Source organism: Mirounga angustirostris, unplaced genomic scaffold, assembly GCF_029215605.1.
Source record: "Mirounga angustirostris isolate CCGP_5_RB_7025 unplaced genomic scaffold, mMirAng1.0.hap1 SCAF_4, whole genome shotgun sequence".
NCBI classification, from domain to species: Eukaryota; Metazoa; Chordata; class Mammalia; order Carnivora; family Phocidae; genus Mirounga; species Mirounga angustirostris.
Window position 1 is genome coordinate 87,434,203 of NW_026991712.1, and position 17,191 is coordinate 87,451,393.

Here is a 17,191-nt window from a genome sequence, read left to right on the forward strand (position 1 = left end):
TTCACACAGCCCGTGAGAGAAACAAAGGCTGGAAGATATGGTGACAGGGACTGGAGGGGACAAAGCAAAGGAGTGAGACAACAGGCAGGCAGGCAGAGATAGCTAAGAGAAAGGAGGAGAAGGGGCAGCAGACAGACAGACACCTGGAGGAAGAGCAAGGTGGCCAGGCTAGGACCTGGGGCTGGGCTTAGGGCTGCAGACTTGAGGGCTGAGACCCCCAGCCCCTAGAGAGTGCTCTCATTCCTTTTCAGAAAGGAACAAAGAAAGCAAGAGAGAAAGGCACAGAACACAGACCACAGTCACCAACCACTGTTGACCAAGCACATCCCGCGAGCTGCCCCCGGCCCTGACCCTGGGCTGAGGGGCGCTTCCCTCCGCGGCCCCCTCCCCAAATAACAAACAATCGGCTCCAAAGACAACACGCTCGTTCCATGCAACTTACAGGGGCCCGGAGCAGGGGTCCGGGGATGGGGGCTTCGGCCGACAATGAACACGGGCCCTGGGCTGGGGGGGCCCCCAGGGTGGGGGGAGTTAAGCAGCCAGGATTGGGGGGAAAGGGGGAGAAACAGAAAATGTGGGTATTGTTCTTGGGTTGTGTTTTTTCAGGGGTTTGGTCCAAAGGAGATTAAACAAACACAAAAGTCACCAAAGCTCACAGCTCTGTGGCCATGAGGCTAGGGTGGTGGTGGCAATGGGGCGGAGGGGACCCATTTAGTGAAATTCAGGCAGTCCAGCATTTTGGCCTTCTCCACCTAAATTGAAGCTTCTCCTGGGAGGCCTGAAGCTTGGACTTCCCCCAGTCTGTTTTGTGCACTCTCCACTGTCCCATGGGCCTATACTGCATCAGAGTCCAGGGTCTATACTACCTGGAATCCAGGGCACTGAGGGTCTGATATCCCCACCTCTCAGGAGGATAGATATTCCAGGAGCCATGATTCTAGAACCCTCCAGTATCCTGTACCAGCCCCCTTACTTCCCCAACTCTACTCCCCTAATTCCACTCTGACCCAAAGGAAAACCAAAAAGAGAGAGACACACAAACACATGGACACTGACCAGACAAACGAGACCAGATACTGAGGAAGACGTGGGGAGTGGACACAGATCTAGACAGACTTGGCTCTCTCTGGGGTCACAGTTTGTGTGTGTGTGTGTGTGTGCGTGCGTGTGCATGCACACGCGTGCACACGCATGTGTATGTATATGTGTGTGAGAGAGAGAGAGAATGACTCGGGTGATTGAAACACAGCATAAGGAAGGAGCTATACCAGATCCCTGCTTCAAGTGCCCAGAGTCAGGGGTGGGGGTGGGGTGGGCATCCCTGAGGCTGGGGGAACAGGGGGGGTGGGAGGGCAGTCCAAGTGAGGGCCCTGGCTTCAGTGTGAGGGAGCTTAAGAGGTCACAGGATGAGAACAGGACCCACCTGGGGGCCCTCAGTAGGGCCGGTTGGCATCCTTAGGCCGCTTTAGCTGGACTTTGAGGCGCTTCATGCCAATCTGGAAACCGTTCATGGCCTGGATGGCAGCCTGCGCACTGGCCGGATTGTCGAAACTCACAAAGCCTGAGGTGAGAGGGGCATAAGGCCCAGCCCAACCCCACTTCACTTGCCTGTGCTGAGGGCCAGAACCTGCTCTTTGGTTCCCCGGCACCACCCTACTTCCTCCCGGGATCCTGAATGCCTGGCACACAGTAGGCATTCGATGGGTAGCTGCTGATTGATAGGTTGAGTTAATGAATGCAGTCCTGCCACTCACATGCACTAGGACATTCTTTCCAGCGCTCTTTAAAGGGCAGCCCCTTCCTCAGCCTGGATAACTCTGAAAACACCACTTCTGGCCCTTCATGACTTCTCAAGCAGGGCGGACAAGGCTCCTTCTCCCTTGAAGCAACTTTAGACACAAAGCCAAAAGACTCCACTCCCTAAGCCTTCCTTGTGAAAACCAAACATCCCGTTCCTGAGCCTCTTCCAGACCTCATGGAGCATGAATTTGACCAGTGCTCAAGGAGAAAAGGTAAAGCTGCAGTTTTTGGAGGAAGAGCTGGGCCTGGACAGCAGCTGGTACAGGATGCCGAGGGTGTAAGAAAGGCTCTTTCTGACTCTTGGACAATCTGGATTTCAAAGTTTGGGCCCACTGTGACCATAAATGCCTTCAAATGTCTCAAACCTTGTCCATAGGCAAAAATGTGCCGTATTTTATCTTTTGGATCATCATATTCTTACCAAAACACTTGCTCTGATTGGTGGCCCGGTCAACAAAGACTTTGGCTGAGATGACGTGGCCAAAGGGGACAAACATCTGGAGGATCTCTGAGTCCGTGAACTCCTGGGGCAGGTGGTAGATGAAGATGTTGCAGCCGTCAGGGCCTGGGTGGTAGCAGAGACAGAGGCAGAGCCCAGTGATTGGGAAGCACTCAGGGGCAAGCGCCCCACGGAAAGCAGGCCTGGGGCAGACCCTCCCATCCCAGCCCCCAGCGTGCAGGCCAGGGCACCAGACACCTCATCCCCACTCGCTTTCTCCCCGCACATGGGGCCAGAGGCAGGCTGCGAGCAGGCGACCGGGAGTCCCCAGCCCAGGGCAAGGGCGCTCCTGTCCCGGAAGGCTCTGGGCTGGCAGGAGGGCGCCCAGGCCGCACCTTCCCGTTGCTGTGGCTGCGGCTGCGGCGGCTGCGGCTGCTGCTGGGGAGGAGGTGGAGGCTGCTGGGCGACCAGGGCGGGAGGCTGCGGGAACGCGGGCGCCACCAGGCTGTAGGCTGCTGGGTAGGCTGCTGGGGGGTGGAGAGCAGAGAGCTAGTGTGGGTCCCGAGACTCGCCCGGCCCCCGGGGCCCTCTGGCCAGCAGCCCGGGGTGGACAGGGATGGACAGGGCTGAGAAGGGTCAGAGAAGGAGCCGCCTTGAACTCTGGGTGCACTGCCCCTAACGTCAGGAAGCCCGAGGGGGTGGCTGGCAGGGCGGGGCGCCTGGCAGCCCAGCCTCGGTCCCACGCCGTCCCTCCCGTCCGGGGTGGCAGGGGGGGCCCTGGGCTCCTCACCTGTGTAGTGCTGCATCCCCGCGTAGGCCTGCTGCAGGGGGTCCACGGGGGCCGCGGGGCTCTGGGCTGGGGAGAGCAGCACCGACTGTGAGGGTGGGGCAGGACGCAGAGGAGAGGCCAGGCAGGTGGGGAGGACAGCCTCACAGGGCACGGGGTGTGACGGGAGAGCGCGCAAAGGCCCAGAGCCGCGGGGAGAGGGCAGAGCGTGGAGTCTGTGACTGGCTGTGCAAACCCTGGGCTTCTCTAAGCCTCAGCTTCCCTGGCTGAGAACGGGCAGGAGCATCCCTGCCCAAGGATGACAGAGCAGGAGAAAGCAGCTTATCACCCCGAGGCCTGGAGAGGGAAGGGGCGCCACGGCTGTCTGCGAGCAATGGCAGCGGCGGCTTTGATAGTTGCTGGGGAGAGAGCGGGGGCAGGCAGAGACCCCCACCTGGGTAGGGGTGAACCCCGTTGGGATAGAGAGCATCAGGGGCAGGCTGCCCGGTGGGCTGGGTGGGCACCGGGCTGTAGCCGTTGACGCCCAGGGCAGCAGGGATTGCCGAGACGGGCGTGGCAGCGATGGCAGGAGGGGTGCTGGTTCCTAGGGAGGAGAAAGCGACAGAGACAGAGCAGAGAAGCGGGGACACACACACACACACACACACACACACACACACACACGAATGCAGAGAACCAGTCAGCAAGTCTGCAGGCAGAAGGGAGGAAGCAGGCCACTCTCTCACCCCTGAGTCCCTTCCAGGCCCTCTGGCTTCCCTGAGCAGTGCCCTGTGTCCCACCCCCCCCACCCTCCTACACCCCGGGCAGCAGCTCCTCTGACCTGTCCCATTCACACCCAGCCCAGCCCGCCTCGCCGGGGCCTTACCTGAGGATGGGGTGATGGGAGTGGCGATGAGGCCATTGGCATTGATGGCGGCCATGTGCTGCATCTGCACGGCAGCCATGGTGGCCATGGGGCTGAGGTAGGCACTGTGAGCCGCTACCAGGGCCGCCTGCTGCTGCATCAGCTGGGGGAAGGGGAAGAGAGGAGAGTGGGGCCAGGTCCCCTGTGCCCAGCCCGAGGGGGTGGCTGGCAGGGCGGGGCGGGTTCCCCTCCCAGCCCTGGGCCTTGGCACTGGAAGGGTGGGGACAGGTCCTGGAGGCCAGGAGGAGGTGGGGATGGGCCAGGCCCAGCACCCAGGGGTCAGTGCTCACGGCCTGGGTGTAGGCGCTGTAGGCTCCAAACTGCAGGGCGATGGGGCTGAACATGCCCAGCTGGGTAGCCACCTGCTGCATTCGGCGGAGACCGCGCTCCTTCTCCGTGTCAGCAAACTTCACCACCAGGCTGGATGAGGCACCCTGGGCAGGGGCCACGCATGTGGTTAGAGGGACAGTCGGGATCTCTCCTCCCCAGAGCCCTCAGGGCCTGGCCTCAGTTCCACCCCTCCAGGCTTGGCCTCTTTGGAGGGCAGCCATCGTAGTGCCTCTGTCAAATGGGAAGATTTTAATCCCAGCCTCCCCCTGTGCCAGGACGTGCAAGAGACTAGAAAAAGTTGAGAAACTCGAAGGCATGTGCTTGAAAAGGGAAAGGCCTACTGGAATCCAAAGGGCATCTCTGGCTTTTCTGTGAGGATTCTGAGCCGGAAATTATCCCCAGGTTGGAAGGGCCACAGAGAATATTTAATCCCAGGCTGGTGGTGCTGGCTAGCCACCCCAGCCCCCGCACCGTGACTCCTACCCCCGCACCCTAAACCTTACAGTGTGCTCAGAGGATGAAGCCTCAAGTTTTCATACTACCTTGCACTAAATAAAAACCAAACCCAAGAACATTTGCAGAGAGTGTTGTAGAATCCTGGAATCTAGAATGCAGTTCTCTGTTCAGTGTTGCATCCTTTTGACCAAGTTCCTGCTAAATGCCCAGCCTCTGCTGAGGGAGCTTCAGAATCAGCTAGTTCCATCTGAGAACTCTGCCCTGCTGGAGAGCCCTCCACGAGTACAGTCGGTTGACCCACTGCTAATGTGCAGAGGGCACGTGCAGCCTCTAAGCAAGTGTTCTGGCGCCCAGCCAGTGAGGGGGTGGGTATGGGAAGGTGGGGGAAGAGACAGGAGATGGAGAGCCTGAGGGGTGGAGGAGGCCAGGGAGGAGGGCAGGGCATGCGGACTGGATGCGAGGGATAGGGATAGGGGCCAGAGGTGGGGAGATGTCATCTGATATGTGAATGTGAGGGGGGCTCACCGGCAGGGTCCGGCTGCTGTGAAGGGTGTTGATGGCCGCCTGGGCCTCGGCGTGGGTCTGGAACTTCACAAAGGCGCAGCCTACAGCATCCAAGAGCAAGGAGGAAAGGGTGAGTGCTCACCCTCAAGGGCCCCCACTGTCCCCGTTGCCGGGAAGCCAGTGGGAGAGGAGTGGGAAGGCCAGAAGGGCCAGTTGGGGAAGGGGTAGCGACTGGGTACCTTTGCTGGTGCCGTCTGGCCCCCGAAGCACAGTGCACTCGTCTATGGTCCCAAAAGGCTCGAACATCTTCCTGACGTCCTCATCTGTCTGCTGCTTCCCTAGCATCCCCACAAAGAGCTTCCGGTCTTCTGGGGGGTAAGGCACAGGAGGAGCATGTTCAGGGCCCCCCGGCTGCTTTACCAACTCTATTCCCGCTTGGGACAGGCAGAAATCCTGCCCTTCACCTTCAGCAACTCCCTGGAGGTCCAGGCACTCCCCACCCTGGGACTAAGGCTTCTAACATATGATACCGGTGATGTTTGGGGAAAGGGGGTACAGTTACATAGAGGGCTCAGTCCAGTTCCTGAAGGGCTTGCACTTTACTCTGGGCTTCAGTTTTGCCATCTCTACAATGGGCTGGATGACATCCCCTCTGACCACACTGACTTCAATCCCCACCTTGACCAGGAACCCTTTGGAATTCTCAGATTTTCTTCCTCAAGAGAGGCTGCCCCTCAGCTACTCCAAGCCCTGGGCCTGAGTCCAAAGTCCAAAGGTACAGCACCTACCTCCTCGGCTCTCGCTGTCGGCCGGCTTGACCTGGATCGGCCTGTTCATCTAAAAGGAGAGAAGAGAAGGCAACTGCTGGGGACCTCCTCTGAACCCCAGGGGCCCTCCCCAGGCCGGGACCTGCAGAGAGGCTAGAGGGAGTAAACCCCAGGCCCTAAACTGCTGATGGGAAGGAAGGGATGGGCCTAATCTTGTTTAGGATTAGGACCCGAGGGGATTAGAGGCAGTGGAAGGTGAGGATGTAGAGGAGGATGCTCCTGGGGCCAGCTCCAGGCTCCGGTGAGGCCCCAGGTGACTTGGCCAGGGATAAGTGATGCCGGCTTTAGGGGGAGAATGGAACTTCCCATAGGACCTGGGTCCTGAGACAGAGCCCAGCCAAGGGGCTATTCAGCAAAAGCTGCCTCAATTTTGCAAAGTAGGCGCAACAGAGGCCACTCCAATAAGCAGCCCCAAGGAGGACTGTCGACCCAGGGACACCCCACATATGCCCCGACTTCCTTCTGACCCCTAGAGGTGTGTCTGCTTCTCTATCTGCCCCCCTACACCCCTTGACCCCAGGGGGAAGGCACTCGGGCAGCACAAAAGGAGCAGATGCCCAGTCTCCGTGGCAACGGGAGAATGCGAGCCATGGCAACCGCCCACTCAGCCTGATTTATCCCTCCTGTCGCCCTGGCGACCGTGGTGACGTCATCACTTCTGCTGCTCCACACACCCGGCGAAGGAGTGTGGGGGGGTGAGAACAGGGTATGCTGGGGGTGGAGGATTTGGTGGGGACTGGGAGGTGGGGGAGGGGCCCAGGACAAGCTTCCTGATTCGCGCTGAGCAGGCTCTGCTGGGGCCACACTGTCCCTTCCTCTGCCTTCCTCCTCCAAATCAAATCCTTGGTGTCTCACAGCTGAGAGGGCTCCGAAGGAGGAACTGCTGTCCCGTGCTCTTTTGACATTCTCCCTGTACCCTGAAGTTCTCCAGAGCTCTCCCTTCTCTTCACTCCTGCAGCATCTCCCTTTGTTCAGTCTCCAGTGGAAATGCAGACACCCCCCAGTTCCACTCTCCACGTTCTTGTCTGGTGAGGGGACTTAGCAGTGACTTCTGCAGGTTGATTTCCTTAACTAGCGGGGAGCATCTTCGGAACTGGAGGGAGTGGAAGCACTCAGGATTTTGTGTCTGAAAATATTTTGCTATTGAGGGGGCATCCTAGCTCCAGTGACCAAAAATAGATATTAAACAAAAGAAACCATTTATCAACATTCTGAGGGGGGCTACGGGTATCCTCAGGCAAGGTACTGGACTGGGGGTCAGGAGACCCGGGTTCAGGGACTGGCCCTACCACTCACTAGCTGGGTGACCTTGGACAAGTCACTTCTCTCCTCAGGGCCTCAATGTTCTCATCTGTAAAATAGTGGGGCAGATCAGGCGGTGGTGAGTCAGGTTACCCTCAGCTCTAGTGTTCCAGCTTTTGGGGATCTTGTGTGTCATCACTTCACACAGAGAAGTGCAGGATTGATAGTTGCCCCTTGCCCCTTCTCACACCAGACCCTCCCTGGTATCAGGCCATTCCAGTCAGTCTGACAGGACTCTGCTGGTGAGGTATCCCCAGCCCTGGATCAAACCTAAGCCCCACCTCAGCTGACACTCCTGTCCTGCCCCACCCCCATTTATGGATCCGAGAGCAGCTGGTTGGGGGGAGGTGGGTAACAGTCACCCAAATCCTCCAGCCAATCTGCTCCCAGCTTTATCCTCCACCAATCTGGGATTATCCCATGGAGGTTCAATCTCCTCAGGAGCTTGTGTGTGTGTGTGTGTGTGTGTGTGTGTGTGTGTGTGTGTGAAAGAGAGAGAGAGAGAGAGAGGTGTGTGCACGGGGTGGGGGTTAGCTGCCCAGAGCTCTCAGTCTTGCATCCTCCTCCTCTCTGTAAAGTAATCAGGAGGTGCCCCACGGGCACCTCAGCACCAGCCACACCCCCTACGGAAGAGGTAGAATCCGAATCAGGGTCTTTCCACAGCATCAGGGAATTCTTTACTTGACACTAACCCCTTCCCAAAATGCCCCTAGGGATTTGCGGTTCTACTCGAGGGTGGGGAACTTGCGACCCAGAGAGAAAGGATGCCATTCCCTTGCTGCACGGGCTTCCAGGCACAAAAATAGCACCTCAATAAATATCCACAGCTGATAGGGATTCACACAAAGACACACGCAAGCGCACAGGCCACAGTGCAGACCACGTTGACAGAAGGCTCCCCTCGCTCCCCTACAGATAGACAGCCTCCCTCAGTGGCCCTCAGTGACCCAGGCCCAGGCTCTCCTTCTTGGCCTGGCACTTCCTGTGGGAAGCTCGGTCTTTGTTAGCTCAGCTTGGGCACACCTGCCCCCTCCCTTGAGTCCAGCTGGGCCCTGTTTACCTGGCAACCCGGAGTCGGGCGCCTCTCTTCCCTAGCCACCATCAGCCAGATGATAAGCCCTCCCGAGGGCCTCCCAAAGAAGAAGAGGCTATTTATACTCCAAGTAGCACTCAGACCACTCCCCAACGACTTGGTCACTCATAAGGCCCTCATCCTTCTCACCAATAGCAAAGACCCCACTGCCAGGAAGAGCTTATATTTCCAGAAAATCTAATTCTCCTGGGGATAGAGGCCTGCTGCTCTCTCACCCCTGGCTCCGGACTCCCTTCCACCCGGTGTCCCAGACCACACACGGGTCCTTTCCACGGGGCCAGAATTCACTGGCCCAACAGCAAGCCGACAGGGAGGGCCCACGTCCCCAGAGTGGGATTTTGGCTCCCTCCCACCACCACCTCCAGGAGGCCACACCCTCTGGGCAGGGAGAATCCAGGGGACTGTGGCTGAGCCCCTCCTGCGAACGATCAGGGGAGAGAAAAGGAAACGGGGCTTGACAGCCACAGGCCCAGCCTCCATTCTTCCTGTCTGCAGCTGAAGCATCACCCTAATGTGGTGGCACCTTGCAGATTCCGGGGTGACAGAGATGGGGAGAAAGGAGAGAGAGCTAAATGCCCCCATGAAAAAAGAGCCTGTTTTGGGGCACCTGGCTGGCTCAGTGGGTGGAGCATGTGACTCTTGATCTTGGGGTTGTAAGTTCGAGCCCCACGTTGGGTGTAGAGATTACTTAAAAATAAAATCTTAAAAAAAAAAAAAAGCCTGTATTAGGAGGGTGTGGAGGGAGATTAGACAGCAGGAAGAACTTCCCACAGAGCTGGCACACTAAACAGCCGAGACTGTTTGAGGAAACAATGCTGCCAGGAAGGCAGGAGGCAGAGAAAAGACCTGGGGGATACAAAGGGTCAGGCAGAGCCTGGCCACAGACATCTGCTCCCCTAGACTGCGCTGATTTGCTCCCCCAAGCCCCTAGCACGTGGGTCCCCTTGGAGGATGGGACCCCCCCCCCGCCCATGTCCTATACTAGAGGCTCTGTCAGGCCAATCTGGATCCTGTCCCCTGAGGCAAAGGCCAAAGTGGAGGCCTCAGCGTCACCTGGGAGCTGGCTCAGGGGCAGGGCTAGACACTCATTAACCAGGTACCCTTCTCCCTCACCTCCCACCCTGGGCCTGTTTGTTTCCAGGAAGGGGAGGCAGAGCCTTTCCACACCCGGACAGTTGGAGCCCTGCCTGAGCATGCAAGGAGCTGGAGGGGGCCGACCCAGGGCAGATGCCCGGCTAGCGAGACAGAAAAAGACGAGACGTGGCGACGGAGATGAAAACTACTGATTTGTCAGGGGTCTCCACAGAGAGAAGGGAAGAAAGGAAAGTTGAGACGTGACGTGATGGAAACCAGGCTTCCCAGGGATGCGTGTGCCCACACCCACACAGCCAGGCTGGCGGGCGCACGCGCACACATGTGCACACGCACGCGCACACAGAGGCTCCCTGGATCCCGAGCCTGCTCACACACACGCATGCACAGATCCTTAATTCCATGGGCCAGGGCTGTTCTGGCTGGCTTGCCACCAACTAGGACAAGACGGAGGGGTGAGAGCCAGGCGGGTGGCGGGCTTTGCTCTCCGGGCAATATTCAAGGGTTGAGGGCCACAGAGGGGGTGGGTCCTAGACCTCTGAAGGTTGGAAGCTGGGAGTGGGTGAAGTGGTTCTGATGTTCCTGGATGCCCCCTCCCTTTGCCCATCTGTTTTGTCTATTTCCCTCCCAGGAAGGGATGGAGAATCAGCGTTTTTCTCCATTTCCCACATGGGGGGAGGGCTAGAGGCTGTGACACGTGTGTCTCCAGCACCCAGGCTGTGCTCAGCAAATGTTTGCTGAAGGGATGGACGGGGTTAGCTCTCAGTCCTGGGGCTCAGGGGGTGGGAGACAACAGAAGCACAGAGACAGCGGAATAAAATGGCACATCCTTTCCCCGCCCCCAGGCTGCCTGGATGGAGGCATCCTGAGATTCTCTATCGCTGCCAGCCCAGGCCTGGGGCAATCTGCAAGGCTGTCTCAGAAGAAGAGAAAAAGAGCTGACTTTTTCAGGAAAGAGGCCATGTCAGAGGGCACCCCTGCCGACCTGGGCACCCTTTGGGGGTCAGGCCTGATCCTCTGCAATGATGTCTGCCCCTGCCCTTGCTTGCCCCCCAGCTCAGGCCCACCCAGGCCCTGCTCCACCCTGATGCCCAAAGCTCTTCCTAGAAGACACGAGGTGAGTCTGTCAGAGCTCAGAAGCCCACTCAGAGATGCTAGTCCAGCAGGCACCAGCTGTCCATGTCACAGCCAGACATCCCACCCTCAGAGCCACAAGAGTGCCTGGGTGCTTCCTGCTTACTTTGCCACACACTTGGTGTCCAGAGTCTGTCCCCACGCCTCCCAACCAGCTAAGTTCTCTCTCTCTGTGTTGCCCCATGAGCAGGTTGCTCCTTACAAAGGTCACATTTGCTCTGCTAATCGCTGTCTTCCTTCTCTCCAGGTAGAAGAAATGAATGCATCTCTAGCAAGAAAGAGGGGTGTTAGAAGGAGAGGGGAGCTTCCTGGTGATGAGAGGAGGTAGAAAATGAGCTCCATGTCTCAGGAAGGTGGTGAGCCCCCTGCCCTTTCTAGGGCCCTTCTCAGCCCTCTGGCCCTACAAATATGGGACTCACCCCTGGAAGCGTCTTCTGTTCGTGCAGGGCGCTCTGGGCCTTCAGGGCTGAATCGCGGGCACAGTATGTCAGGAAGGCACATCCTGAGGAGGGGCAGGGGCAGAGAGACCGGGTGGGGGTGAGTCCCTGATCTCCCCTCCCTAAAAGGCTCCCCCCAACCATGAGACTGAGGACTGGGAGGCTTGTCTCTTCTTGCCACTTTCTGGCTGCTGAAGTGGGAAGGTATCTGAGAGGGGCCAGACATTTTGCCCCAGGGAGTCTCTGGGCTGCTGAACTCAGGGCAGAGACCCAGAGCCTGGGAGGTTTCTGTGGTGGTGGCACTGGAAGAGGGGACTGTTGGGAGAGGGGGCTTTGTGTGGGGGGAGAAGGGGCATGTGGTTGTCAGACAAGTGTGTGTGGTGTGGTTTCTCTCTTCCTTCGCTGGCCTCTTTTCCCCTTCTCCTTTGCCTCTACCTCCCTCCATCTTGGTCCCCATCACCCCTCTCCTCTCCCATTTTCCCTATTTCCTCATCTCTCTCCAGTTCCGCGGGAGGCAGGTGGAGGGTGGAGAGTGGGATAGAGGAGAAGGAAAGGGGAGAGCAGTTCACTGCAAGTCTCCAGGCCAGTGGAGGGGGAAGCAGTGGGCCCCCACCCCCATCCCCAGTGCCTGGAGCTCTCCAAGTCCTGACCGGGGCCTGACCCTGCTTAGCAAGAGCGCACAGCCCTGGACAGGCCCAAGGAGTGTCGCTTGGCCAGGCTCTCTTAACTTCCTGCCCCCACACTTCCCAGATCTATACCAGTCTCTGTTCTCCACACCCTGCTTCTCAGGTCCCTTTCTTGGGTCCTGGATCTGCCCTGCCCAGTCCATGTCCACTCTTGCCAGGTTGACCCCCACCCCAATAGTGTCTGAGACTACTAAGATTCTCAGGCACGCGTGCACGCGCATGCGCGCACACGCACACACACACACATACACACACCCCTGCCAGGCTCCTTATCTCCCAAACCAGATCTCTTGATCCTCCATCCTCCTTTGAGTTCATCCATGACACTACCCTCTCATCTCTAGGATCCACATCTCTGCATCTCCTCGACAACTCTTCCCCCAAAGAGGCTGTCTTTAGGCCTGCATCAGAGTCCCCTGCTCACCCTGGCTGTTCTCTTCCAGGTCCTCCATCCACTCCTTAGCCCCTGAACTCTTTCCTTCCACATCAGCCCTTTCCAGCCACTCCAGCCCTCCAGGCTGGCTTCCTCTCTGCCCAGCCTCCCCTCCCACCCCTGACACCTTTCCAGCCTGGCCTGACCCCTCACCCTTGTGCAGCCCGGTGTACTTGTCCTTGATGACAGTCAGCTCGAAGATCCGACCAAACTGTTCGAAGATTGGCTTCAGGTCCTTTTCCTCCAGATGCCTCGGGATCTGCCCCACAAACAGCTTGATGGCATCCGGCTCCTTCATTGGGGCGGCCCAGGAGGAGGGGCCGAGGGGAGCAGGGAGAAGCCCAAAGGCCAGGGGGAGCTGCCCAGCAAGGAGGCAAGTGGTGGGGGCCGGGGCCCAGCCGGGGCTGGCTTTCCCTTTGGCCCCCAACCACAGTGCTGAGGAGAGGGGCAGCTCTTCACACAAAGGAGGCCCAGGGAGTTGAGGACTAGGAGTCAGGGGTCTAGGCAGACACTGTCATGCCACCAGGGGGCATAGCCCAAACAAATGATCTCCCTCCCAGAGATTTGGCAAATATCCCAGGATGGGGGTCAGTGTGCTCAAGATCTGGAGGATTAGGGTGGTATCAGGGGTGCTGGGAACTGGGGGTTAAGAGCTGGAGTCGGGAAAGGGCCTGAGGAGAAGGAGGTTTAGGGGTTAGGGGCCTGGTAGGTTGCCAGCAGCGTCGGGTGGGGGGGGCACTCCTGATGTGGGGCAGGTGGAGCTCTCGTTGGCTTTCCCGGGAGGACACCTCCCCTGTGGCTGATCCTTCTGCTGGGTCCGAAGATCCCTGATGCCAGATGCTTGATCTCTGATGGCGGCAGGGCTCCGGGGGTCCCTTCTGCCCTGCCGCCCCCCTTCAGATCCTCCCCTCAGCCCCCCTCCCACCCCCACCCTGGTCCCCGGGCCTGGGCTGCTGCTGGCTGCTCCCGCTGCTGGGGCTGCCTGCTTTCCCGGTCACCTGGGTCCCGGAGCTCTGCTCTCCGGCCGCGCTCTCCTCAACAAAAACCTCCCCCCTCCACACCCCCCTCCCCACTCCCACCTCCTTTCCCCTGACATCAGTGATGTCAGTCTCAGGGGTGGAATACAAATTCTCTACCCTGGAGAGGGACGCACAATCCAGACAAGAGCCACGCCCTCTTTCTATCTCCTTCCTTCCTGACTCCCTTCCCACCCCCAGAAGAGCGGCTGGTCCTGTTGATAATAACCCTTCCCCCATCTTACTCCCCAATCACGAGTTGGGCAAGACACTAAGATGGAGAATTTATAGAGGAGCCCTAAGGTGGGGTCCATTGTTCCGGGGGCTGGAGCTGTCCCCGGTGCTGGAAGAGAAGACCCAGGAGAGGGGAGCAGGGGGGAGGAGGAGAGGGGAGCCAGCATCTGGGGAGACTGAGTGTGGGCAGTATAGGAAAGAATCCGGGAAAAGAAAATGGCATAGGAACAGTTGGTCAGGTTGGGAGTGGGGGGAGGAGGGAGGTGTAGATGGGGTGGGAAGTATGTCTCAGAGCCTGGGGGAAAGGGCAGAAGGGTACCCAGAGAGGAAAGATGGAAAGGGGGGCGGGGTGAAATGAGCGCAGAGAGAGAGAACTGTGTATTTTCCAGAAAAGGATCCAAGAAAAACTATGTCTTGCTGGCATTTGCCAACACCCCCTTCTCTCCCTCTGGGTGGTTTGTGTGTGTAAGTGTGTGGGCAGGGAGGCGGCGGTGGTGATGACTTCGAGAGTTATCGCTGTAAGCTCCTTGAAGACCAGGGCACTGTTTAATTCAGGATTTTACTGTTTGGGGTCTAGCACAGTGTCTTGCTCATGCGTAGTTGCTAAACAATTATTTTTTGAATAAACAGTTGATGCAAAAGAACCTCTGACAAGAGCAGATCCCTGATTCCTTTGTTGGGGGGGGGTGGAGAACCACAGAAGGCAGGCTCTGGTTCAGGGCAGAAGAAACCCAATTTCTTCTCCCTTTGCCCCCCTCTCCCAGTTAGGTTCCTTGAGTAGGACTCTCAAAGTGAATCAGGTAACATAAAGGGATGGGGGGAGTACATTTGGGGGCCATTACTCTCCTAAAAAACTCTTCTTCTACGGATGATCTGTTTCCCCCATAATCTCAAGGGAGCTTAATTCTTCCATGTGCTGGGCCCTCTCACACCACCCTTCAGTGCAGGGAGTACCTGCTGACATCAGCTCTCCTGGACAGGGCAGTCCTTGCCTGCAGCCCTTGTGGAATGCCCTCTCTATTGTCATTTCCTTCTTCACCCCAGAGTGGGGCTGATGTCTCCATAGTGGCACTGGTGTCTCTGAAATACGAAATATGTCCCAACTGAATCCCAGCCGCCCCCATTCCTGAGCTATCATGGCAGGCAAGCTTCTCTTCAAGAAGGGAAGTAATAGTAAGGGTGCTTAGGAGACACTTACAGTGTCCCAGACATTGTTCCAAGTGCTTTATATTTACTAATTTGTTTAACCCTCAGCACCAGCCTATGATGTAGGTTCTACCATTACCTCCAAATAAAGATGAGGGAACCAGGGCACCAAGAGATAAAATGGCTTGCCTAACATCACAGAGCTAGAAAGAAGACTTAGTGAGGGTGGAGCCCAGGCAATCTGGCTCCTGAGTCCTGAGTTTAACCCCCACATCAAATGCTCCCCATGGGAATGGGAAGAGTTGTTAAGCCTGGCTTTTTTCCTCTTGTGTCTTCATTTGAGCCCTGTGTGAGAGATGACCTTCTTTCTACTGCTTGATTCTCTGTTGACCACCATCCTTCCTTAGCTTGGGTTTGTGTGTGTGTGTGTGTGTGTGTGTGTAAATATGATTACACTTCATCATATGGATGCCCAGGTCCTCCCATTTGGGGCCCTAAGATGGGCATGGAGGGGAGATGGTAGAGCGCCCAGTACTGGGTGGTCAGAACACGGGATGGCAGTGCCAGGGAACCAAGAGTGCAAGCACATCTGGAAAGTAACTTTCCACTCCCAACTCCACCCTCACTGCTCCTTGCCTTGCCTCTTAATCAGATCTCGGTATTTATGGAGATGCTAAACAGATCACACCCTCTGAGGATGGAGCCTAGGAAGACCCCATGGCCCTGTTGATCTTGTTACTCTGTGTCTTGTCAGCAGATCTGCCGCCCTGCTGCTCATTCAGGCTTGGGGCTAATCACATTAATTGAAATATTGAACATTTACAAAAATGAATTATAATGAACTCCCCTTACTCCTCCTCCCAGTCAGCAATTGGGGAGACAGCTGCAGGCAGCAAAATGCCTCCAACCATTTGCTTAGTTTGTGGTCCCCAGATGGAAGGTTTCCATCTGAAAGGAGAGGCAGGGTTAAGGGGAGAAGAGGTGGGAGCTTGCATTGGGCCATCCTTGCTGGGTGACTGTGGGCACATCTCTGTCCTGTGAGGTAACTCTGGGGGGTTAACCCTACGACTCAGAGGCCCATTCTGGGGAGTTGCTCTCCAGGAGGAAATGAAGCTTCCAAACCTTACTTCTTCCAAGGTCTTTTCTCTTTCCACCATCCCCAAGCTCTCCTTCTTTCTTATTCTTCTGCACTCAGTGCTTAGCTGCCCTACATAAAAAGATTATTGACTTTATACAGGGAGAGCTCTACTCCCGATTTTAGATTCTTAGAAAATGAATAATTGGGATATATTTCAGAAAGGGCAAAATGTAGTGGTGGTATATGTGGGCAGAGTGGCTAGTCACCAAATACTTGCTAGCCTCACCAACTGAAAGCAGAGTGAAGCCATGTGCAGCAGAAACCATGACACTGTACAAAGAATCTCTTATATGATCTTCCTTCCCTAAAGTGGCTTCTACCTCAAATGGAGAGGTAAGACAGGCCAACACCATGTACGATAGTGAGGACCAAGGTGCTGTAAGAAAACCAAAGTCAGTAGAAGTAGCCTCTCTTATTTACACATAGTGGCATTTGGGCCATGGGGAGTGCTCAGTCAAGAAAGGCTTGATTGAGTCTCAAAGTACAAGAAGACCACAGACTAGCAGAAGGAGGACATTACTTATTTTATGCACAGGGTGGGAAGATGGAGAAAATTTTACATACTTACACATGTGTGTGTGCGTGTGTGTAGATTTGCCAGTCCAGTCCAGCACTGTTTAATATAAGGCAAGCCATCTACATAATTTTTTTTTCTTTTTTCTTTTTTCTTTTTTTTTTAAATTTTATTTATTTATTCATGAGAGACAGAGAGAGAGAGAGAGAGAGAGGCAGAGGGAGAAGCAGGCTCCCAAGGAGCAGGGAGCCCGATGCGGGACTGGATCCCAGGACCCTGAGATCATGACCTGAGCCGAAGGCAGACGCTTAACCATCTGAGCCACCCAGGCGCCCTAATTTTTTTTTTTTTAAGATTTTATTTATTTATTTGAGAGAGAGAGAATGAGAGAGAACAAGCACATGAGAGGGGGGAGGGTCAGAGGGAGAAGCAGACTCCCTGCTGAGCAGGGAGCCCAATGCGGGACTCGATCCAGGGACTCCCGGATCATGACCTGAGCCGAAGGCAGTCGCTTAACCAACTGAGCCACCCAGGCGCCCGCCATCTACATAATTTAAATTTCTAGCAGCCACATTAAAAAAGTTAAAGAAACAAGTGAAATTACTTTTAATAATAGATTTTATTTAACCGATATATCCCAAATATTATTCAATGTGTTTATATGATATATCCAAAATATTCAACATGTCATCAATATAAAGATTATTAATAAGATACTTTATTTTTTTAAAACTACATGTTCAAAATCCAATGTGTATTTTGCACTTAATAGCACATCTGACACTTACAGCAACATTCTAGTGCTCAATAGCCACAGGTGGCTCATGGTGACCATATTAGGTAGTGCAGCTTAAGGGGTTCCCCTGCCAGCTTCTCTGGGGCGGCGGGGTGGGAAGAAACAGGTCTTGGCCAACAGGAA

At 56.2% G+C, this 17,191-nt stretch overlaps 1 protein-coding gene across 1 annotated transcript; it reads right to left on the reverse strand.

Annotated features, from left to right (window-relative positions):
- Positions 1 to 1,433: 1,433 nt before the first annotated feature.
- Positions 1,434 to 13,104, reverse strand: CELF3 (CUGBP Elav-like family member 3). The gene is made up of 12 exons (XM_045896602.3): positions 12,378 to 13,104; positions 11,088 to 11,170; positions 6,009 to 6,057; positions 5,460 to 5,588; positions 5,242 to 5,321; positions 4,221 to 4,364; positions 3,892 to 4,033; positions 3,460 to 3,609; positions 3,030 to 3,095; positions 2,635 to 2,766; positions 2,222 to 2,365; positions 1,434 to 1,561 (listed from the first exon to the last, which is right to left on the reverse strand). Exons 1-12 carry the CDS (start codon positions 12,520 to 12,522, stop codon positions 1,434 to 1,436), a joined length of 1,392 nt encoding a protein of 463 aa, XP_045752558.1. The 5' UTR covers positions 12,523 to 13,104.
- Positions 13,105 to 17,191: the final 4,087 nt, after the last annotated feature.

Bases quoted from the DNA above. Each gene is read 5' to 3' on its own strand.
- CELF3 (XM_045896602.3), bottom strand. From the start codon at position 12,522: ATGAAGGAGCCGGATGCCATCAAGCTGTTTGTGGGGCAGATCCCGAGG. The intron at 5,322-5,459 runs GTACCCAGTCGC...TGGATGCTGTAG, and splicing joins GCCAGACGGCACCAGCAAAG to GCTGCGCCTTTGTGAAGTTC. The intron at 2,366-2,634 runs GTGCGGCCTGGG...GCTACCACCCAG, and splicing joins GCAGCCACAGCAACGGGAAG to GCCCTGACGGCTGCAACATC.